The sequence below is a fragment of the Urocampus carinirostris genome, chromosome 2 (genome assembly GCF_059441175.1).
Source record: "Urocampus carinirostris isolate Australia breed hairy pipefish chromosome 2, RoL_Ucar_1.0, whole genome shotgun sequence".
Classification (NCBI taxonomy): Eukaryota; Metazoa; Chordata; class Actinopteri; order Syngnathiformes; family Syngnathidae; genus Urocampus; species Urocampus carinirostris.
This window is the reverse complement of record NC_142350.1, coordinates 18,815,351-18,823,843: the sequence shown is the minus strand read 5'-3', so window position 1 is coordinate 18,823,843 and position 8,493 is coordinate 18,815,351. Positions and strand designations below refer to the sequence as shown.

At 42.1% G+C, this 8,493-nt stretch overlaps 1 protein-coding gene across 6 annotated transcripts in view; it reads right to left on the bottom strand.

Moving 5' to 3' along the window:
• Positions 1 to 962: 962 nt before the first annotated feature.
• Positions 963 to 8,493, bottom strand: part of sema4ab (sema domain, immunoglobulin domain (Ig), transmembrane domain (TM) and short cytoplasmic domain, (semaphorin) 4Ab) — a 32,485-nt gene continuing 24,954 nt past the window's right edge. For 5 of the 6 annotated variants that reach the window (XM_088329218.1, XM_088329220.1, XM_088329217.1 and 2 more), the window contains exon 14: positions 963 to 7,038. In XM_088329218.1, the coding sequence (XP_088185344.1) occupies positions 6,377 to 7,038 (662 nt within the window). In that variant the 3' untranslated portion in view covers positions 963 to 6,376. The remainder of the gene's footprint in view (positions 7,039 to 8,493) is intronic. The other variant, XM_088329221.1, reaches the window with a different exon arrangement.

Below are 8,493 nucleotides of genomic sequence, written 5' to 3'. Positions count from 1 at the left end.
ATGCAAATTATTTATTGAGGGTACTTTTTAGTGTTTTGTTTCTTAATGATACTTTTAAATCGAAAAACACCAACTTTGCGGGTTGCTTCAGTCCTATGGAGAGGGAGAGAAAAGGAGAGATACAAATACTGAGAAAGGAAGAAAGAGAGAACGACAAAGAAAAAACGAGACAGCAAAACAGGGAAAATAGAAGGAAAAGGAAAAAAAGGGAACCAAGGAAGAGAGACAGAGCTGGAGAGAAAGAGGAACAATGAAATGAAAGAAGGAAGAGGAAGAGCGATAGAGAGGAAGAAAAAGGAGGAAACAAAGATCGAGAAAGGAGGGAAAAAAGAAGAAAAAAGATGAGAGAGTAAAAGAGAAGCTAAGAAAAATGCAAGGGAGAAAAGCAGTGAGAAAGAAACAGAGAGAAATACAAAGAACATTAGAGGAGGGAGAAAATGGTAGGAAGAACGCAAGAGAGAAAAGAGAAAGAAAACAAAAAGAGCAAAAATAATTAAAACAGAAAGAGAGGAGAGAAGAGAGAAAGAGGGCAACAGAAGAGGGAGGAAAAGACAGGAAGAAAAACAAAGAGACGGAGAAAGAAAACGAAAAGAGAAAGCAAAGAAGAAAGGGAAAGAGAACAAGAGAAAAAAGGGAGGCGAAAGAGAAAAGAGACGGAGAAAAAAAAGTGAGGAAGAGAAAAAAAGACAGAAATACAGAGGGAGAGAAATAAATCAAAAAAGAGATACAGCCTCAGTTGCTTCATGGGTGGCGCGTAGCTTTGGCGACATCAAGTGGACATATTTCAAACAGCTGCATGTTTTTCTCTCGTGCTTCTCACAGCGCGGGACGGATTCAATCCCCCCGGCAGGCCTGGTTTGGCCCGCGCGCCGCACTCTTGGAACCCCCCCGGTTATAGCTCATAACGGCATACATAACTATCTTGTTTCTGGTTCCCCTCCCACAAAAAGGAACAACTGACATTTAGAGCGATCACATAACATTTATTATGATAGTGGTGGGATCTTTTTTGTAGCGACAGCTGCTTTCCCAACCTACGCGGTTGCTCCAGATGTGAAAATAGCTGGTTCCAAAAAAAGAAGGTAGTCAAACTTTTGCCCGTGAATGAAGTCAAAACATATTTGGTCCTAACGTGGCCACACACAAAAGATGTGCCGTACATATTCACATTGAACTCCAAAAACAAGGAGTTCGGTAATCACATTATAACAGGGTCCGAGTGTTTACCATAAAAGCAAGGCACGTTCAGGAGCGCCGATGCTGTCCCGTAAAACGCTACACTGCAGTGGACAAAAAATACAGACAAGAAATAAAGGTAGAAAAGCAAATCCATCACATCGTGACAATAGCGTGCAAACCGTTTCCTAGCAACGACAATCGGTGACGTTGTGCTCAACGACGATACATGTAGCAGTCACGTGGCATCCAAACCAGATGCTAAAGTGAAATCTAGTCAAAACAATGAAAGGTGTACGGTGCCTTGCAAAAGTATTGGCCCCCTTCCCAAGATGTTTCAAACTTTTAAAGGGAAAAAAAAAAATGTGGTAAAATAGCACATTCTTGGCATAATATTTGTACAGTATACATTAGTAGAGTTCAATTCTTTCCCCAAAGAACGGATTTTGAAGACATTCTCTCTCTCATCTTTGACTTCCTGAGCTGTGACGTCATGTGAAGCACACCAGCACCCTATCGGCTTAAATCTTAACTAGTCGAAAAGGTTGAGTGTTTTAAGCAAAGTTTTGGTAGTTTTTGTAGAAAATGCTTGTGCACTGTATTGCAGGTGGGTGCGGCAATGGGGAGAACTGTCAAAAATAATACAAAGAGAGCTCAGGGCTAAACCGGCCGGGACAAGGCAGGCTAGTCGGCTGCTAAATGTGGCTAACTGAGATCGATCGACGGAAAACGAGCGGCTGACTGAAAACATGCACTAAGTAGCCAGGATAACAGCGAGCCAACGACAGTGGCAGCATCAAACATGAACCCAGCTGTAATTAAACCAAATGATCGTCAGAAAAAAATAAGAGGCTGGCCAACCAAAAACATACTGTAAGCAGCCAGGATAAATGGGAGCAAACAACAACAAAAATGATCACGGCAACCAACACGTACCCAGCTGGGAGAAAAAACAATGAGCACGGCATGCTGGCCAGCTAGCCGACTGCTAACGGGGCAAACCTAAACCAATCAAAATAGCCTTTGGGAGCCCGCACGCTAACAGGGGTGTAACGGTCACAAGCGTTTACATTAATGTTTGTGTGAAAGTGTTATTAGGGAACATTAATGTTGATTTATTTGGATATTTTGTGTACTGACATCCATCCATTATCTGCACTGCCTATCCTCAGTAGGGTTGCGGGGGTGCTGGAGCCCATCCCAACTATCTTTGTGCAGTGGTCAGGTGACACCCTGAACCGGTTGCCACCCAGTCCCAGGGCACACAGGGACAGACAATTCACCCGCTCATTCACACCTAGGGACAATTTGGACCGGCCAATTATCCTGACAATGTGGATGGAAACCGGAGTGCCCGGAGGAAACCCACGCAAGCACGGGGAGAACATGCAAACTCCACACAGGAAGGTTCGATCTCATGACCTCAGAACGGTGCCGCATACGCGCTAACCACAGCGGCACCGTACTTACACGGGTGCCTAAATGCAAAACTTTTACTTTGAAAATATGCTACCTCTGTTGCATGTGATGTAAATAACTGGAGCCAAGGAGACTAAAGTTAAATGGACTCTAGCCCGGTGGCGTGGTTTGGTCACGGAAAAGAGGCTCTCAGGTTTAGAGCAATGTTTAATGCTAAAAAGACTGAAGAAATTAAGCTCAAATTCCTCACTATGCACGAGGCTAAAGCATTTATTTTTTTCATTTTGTTTGTTATTTCAGTTACATATTAGTTTTATGACTGATGATATTTTAATACTGTATATTACGTGGACGTTTTTAGTCTTCACGGTGTGAAGACTGTTTTTGCCAAAGATTAAACCAGTCCAAAAAAAACACTTGCGTCGTCGTGCTTCGGGAGGGACAATATTAAATTAACTGCAAGACACGCGGCGACAAACAAAGTTCCACATACTCCAAGCTAAAATGAGGGTTATGCATTTGTTGATTACCACAATCGCTGTCTGTTTTTCAACGGACGCGTCACTGTTTTGATTGTTTGTTGCCTTGCGGTGACGTCAGAGTTCTAAGGGATATGAGAGTTAATGGTCTTCTTTAAAAACGAATTCCTCGAGATCCATGGCGCGTGGAATGGTTTGAAAAGTATTCTGCATGATTGTGGGGAGGAACACGACGCGTTCCGTGTCTAATTGAGAGAGAGAGGAAAAAAAAAAAGGTTTTATGCAATCCCTTCAAATTTGAATCCTGAAATATGGTAATATGACAAAACATCTTGGGGGGGCAATAATTTCTCTAGGCACTGTATATGGCAGCCACTGGGGCATTTTACAGACAAGTGTCAGGCCCACATCACGACTACATTTCTTTCTTTTTTTCAAGTCACGAAGAACTGTGAAACAAAAAACTTCTCAGAATATTTTACTCTTTGAACAAAGTCATTTTTTAAACCGCTTTCAACTAACTGTGTTCGGTAATATCGACAGTTTTGACACAACGAGATTCTTCTTCGTTTCTCTTTTGGAGAAAAAATGTTCTACAAGTGTACGGTTTGACAATTTGTGTTTTTGTTTCTAGATAAATAACTCCGTTTAACATCTCTCAAGAATTGTTCGAAAAATGGCTTATTTTCATAGAACATATTTTTGGCATGAATATTTGTATTCATTACTTATTTGTAGTATTCTTTATACAAGTTTGTTTTATAAAATTGCAAAAACATTAGATACGAAAAGTTCCCTGAAAATTGTACCATTGTGAATCTTTTGGTATAATGGATGTATCCCTTAACCCCTAGGGTAGTAGGGGCCCCATTTCCTGTGGTGTGTCTTGGGCAAGTATAGCCTGGTGGCACCCATCCCTCACCAGGCCAAAATGTTTCCATTTGGTCTTGAACTGGGAACTTTTTGAGTGTTAGGCGAATGTGCTCACCACTGCACTGGAGAAACACTGGTAAAATGGATACTTCCCAATATCATTTCATTGATATAAAATACAATATGAGGCTTTTTTTCCCTACAGTGAGCTTTTGTTACATCACACAATTTTTAACCTTGAATGTTATATAATGATTTGTATCTTACTTAACCATTTTAACATTTGGTTTACTCTCAGAGTATGGCTCTTACATTTTGAACACTTTTTAATTGTCTAACCAACAACCAATGTCATTTTTCCTTTCTACATGTACCGCATTTCTTTTCTCTACCATTTTATTCCTCAATTTTCTATTCAGCGAGGCCCAAATACATATCATTTTTGGGTTAACTGCACATTGACTTGAAATATCAGTTCAGATCCAGAAGACCGTATTTTCCAGACTATAAGGCACACCTAAACACCAAAATTGGCCAGAGATTTTAAAGTACGCCTTATTACCGCAGAATATGACGGATAATATCGGAAATGCATACAGTATGTATACATGTGCGTTACTTCACGAGGTAGTACAATATACTACCGTATTTGAGCAACAATTGATCTACCGAAAAACAACACCGATCAAAACCGCAAAACATTGTATGCGACGCTATTCCAAACCATGTCGCGGCAGTGAAAGCACCGAAAAGTGAACACCAGCCCACCAGTAATACACATGAAAAGGCATTCAATTGTATTGATTTTTACGGGGCCAGAAACACAAATTTGCACAGTGCATTTGGTTCTGTATTCTTAACAGTCTCTCTATTTCACCTGTGCTAAAGACAAAAACAGAAAACAAAGTCTTTCAGCTAAATATTCCTCTTTTACGTACGTATACATATTAAACTGCAACAATTTTGACGCACAGGTGAAGTAGGGAGACCTAATAAATGCAGTATGCAAATCAATGTTTCTGGAACCATGAGTAAAAATAAGCTGATAATGTGATAAGCCTAATGCCTCTTCTTATGTCATCTGTACCACTGGTGGTCTGTGCCTTCACTGCCGCGACCCGGGTTCAAATCCTATTGTACATATTTGCGATTATAATCAGTGACACCAATCGACTGATCAAGAGGCCAACGTTTATACACGTTAAACAAAGTAGCTCTTACTGTAGTCTTGATTTCATACGCATTATAATCCAGTTCGTCCTATGTTTGAAAAATAAATCACAAAAGATTGTTTTTAGCGGTGCGCCTTATTTTCTGGTGTGCCTTAGAGCATGGAAAAGTCTGAGCCCGACCTGAATTTTGTGTTGGGGCTAAAAAGTCAATCGTTATGTTCGGGTCGGGTGAGAACATTTGCTGCCTTATAATCAGTGATGAAAAATGTCGGATAATGTAACATCTGCAGACACAGAAAAATAAAAGGTGTAGATTTTTATACAGTCTTGTTCAACTTCATACACCTTTCAAGGCTGAATTCAAACACTTCTTAAGGACTTTTAAAGCATTTTCTTCCTATTTCTCAGTACCATTTAAAGAAGAAATCCAGTGGGAATCATGTATTTTGCAGATCCACGAATATATATTTTCAATCTTGCGTGTGCATTTATCAAGACATATGATTTTAAGACACTGGATTGAGTTAATCATGAACACATTTGTGGATCTGAATAATACGTGTGTAAAGATTTTTGAGACAAATCTCTCCCCATACGGGTACTGGGTAAAATTACGGTAATATGTAGCTTACATTTTCAGTTGCAGGAAATTCTAAAATTTACCACTTGAAAACGCAACCTTAATTTTTTTTGCATGGCCCAAAATAAATGTCCGTAATTGATACCAAATTCTTGCACTAATACACATTTTATAGTGTCCTGTTTAGGTGTAACGACCCGTAGAGGGCGATGACCCAATATAGAACAATTCCATACAATTCAACCAAATCCCCAACAACAAATCAATTTATTGGTCGGGCTCTAATACCCGCGGTACTAGATCAGGCTGGATTTTTTTTAGACTCAATCTGACCTCTAACCCGTACAAACCCTGTAAAATTTGTCACAGAAGACAGGCTCTAATTTGTTTTCATAAATCACCTCTCCTTCTCCCAAGTCCTCACAACAACAAAATCAACAACAACAAAAAGAAATTTCGTGGTTTACTTCAGGCTCGGTCCCGAAAATCAATCATTTGGTCGAGGTTGGGCTTTAATACCTTAGGTCAGGTCGGATTTTTTTAGGGCCTAATCTTATCTCTGCATTCAACACAATCCTTTTTTCATTTCAGTGTACTCCTTAGTGGCATCTCCCCTGGCACATATTGTCATCAAAGCAACAACGTCTTCCCGCCTTACTACCTGGAGATGGCATCGCTCAGATGGGCGTGTTGGGCAAGTGTCCGTTGGAAGTGGCGGATGCCCCGTTGGAGAGCGAGCCCTGCGAGTGTCCGTTGCTCTTTCTCTGTGCCGACCCAGTCCGGAGGGCCTCGCGCTCCACAGAGGTCCGCCTCTCCGGATTCACCACAAGCTGCGGGGCAGTGCGGCTACGCCACCTCTGTTTGAGCACATAGAGGAGGATGGTGAGAAGCACGCTCAGGCAAAGCACTAAGAGGACCGACACGGCCACCAGCTCCTTCAAATAGGAGGGCGTCTTCGCTGAAAGGAGCGAGTCCGTGTCCCGAAAAGCAGTGTCTTTGGGCGCTGCCGCTTTTGCCATCCAGAAAGTGAAGTTGCGCCCTGGCTGTGTGGACTCGGGCCCCGGGGGTCGAAGGAGAGGGCCGCTTTTCTGCTTGACGTGGTAGACGGCCATGGTTTGCGTGAAGCCGTTCTCCACGGAGAGGCACAGGTAGTGGCCCAGAGTTGCAGGCGTGGCCACAAAACTCAGGCTGCCGTCAGCCAAGTGCAGGTAAAGCTCCGGGGAAAGACGGCTGTTGGGGCGCTCCCACGATTGGCGGGATAGGCGCGATGCAGCAGGGCATGGCAGACGGACCACCTCGTGCAGGGACACCGGCAGCTGCTCACCTGCAGGACAAGGGGCTGGTATACAAATGAGAGCTTGAGACAATCCTGGGGAAATACTGGACTAAGACAAGGCCTATGCAGAAACATCTCGCTACTTCATCTTTGGTTGGAGCTGGTTCACTGCTTTACAGATTTTAAATGTACCGTATTTTCCGCACTATAAGGCGCACCTAAAAGTCTTAATTTTTTTCAAAAGCTGACCATGCGCCTTATAATACAGTGCGCCTTATTTATGGATCAATATTAAATCGCAAAGTCTTCAAACTAACTTGCAGCCGCCGACTAGATTTTCGCCCGAACGCCAAGTAGTCCGCGGTGTATGCTGGGATTTATTTACCGGCGTTTCATTGGCTAACCAATGTGTCAATCATCATTTGAATCGATCACTATTATTAAGTTATTCGGAGGTCAAGGGGCGGATCCTTTTTATCATTTACAGGCTGGCATTGGCTGAAGAGGCAAAACAAAGCCTGCAATTGGCCAAAAAAGATGAATGCGTATAGCACGTGGTTTAACGGCATACAGAAAGCATTTTTTTTACTATTCTGTATTTGTAAATATTTTATTCTCCTGGATTTACTAAACTCACGGATATAAGAGGACCATGGCTGCACATTATTATTGAACACAACGACTTCGGTGAGCTACCCTGGCTATATATTTTCCCAGTATCTTGTTTCAGACTGAACTCGATGTTTCTGTGATAAGCGGTGCAGATAATGGATGGAATGGAGTGTCTATTTTTAAATTAAACTCAATTCCAAGTGTTTATTGTCATATGCACAGTAAAGTTGCAAGCGAAAAAGAAAATAGAAACTAAGGAATGGTTGGCATTTCTTGAATCCCAAGACCTTAACCTTCCGAATGATATTTGAAACGATGCATTTGAGTGACATCGTACGGACACCGCATCCGCACGTGCCTACGACACGTATTTGCTTCTTTGCAAGCTTTGGGAATGTTAAGGGGGTAATCAGTTTGACTGAATCATCTGACTGTTTTGTCGACGTTCCCATTGTAGCGCCTTATAATCCGGTGCGCCTTATCTATGGAAGATATAGGACCAAAAACTATTTTTGGGGGGTGCGCCCTATAACCCGGAGCGCCCTATAGAGCGGAAAATACGGTAATTGTCTTTATTGTAATTGATATTAATGTAGCCTAGATCATGTTCTACAGCAGACAGCAAAAAGTAAATGGTAACACGTGGGGCAGGTTGAGGAGGCATTTGTGTGTTGGGTGGGCATGACTGTGCGCGCAACTGTAATGGGATGGTGTATGCGGTCAGTCAAACAGCGGGTGGACGAATCAGTGTGCCCACCCACATCAAACTGCTAAGCATGGCTACAACTACAGCTACTATTTTAGCTTCTTGTTACACAGAAATACATCAATCAAATTGGACTCTGAGAAAGGTCAGTAGTCAAGTCATGTTTATTTGTATAGCCCTTAATCACAAAAAGTCTCAAA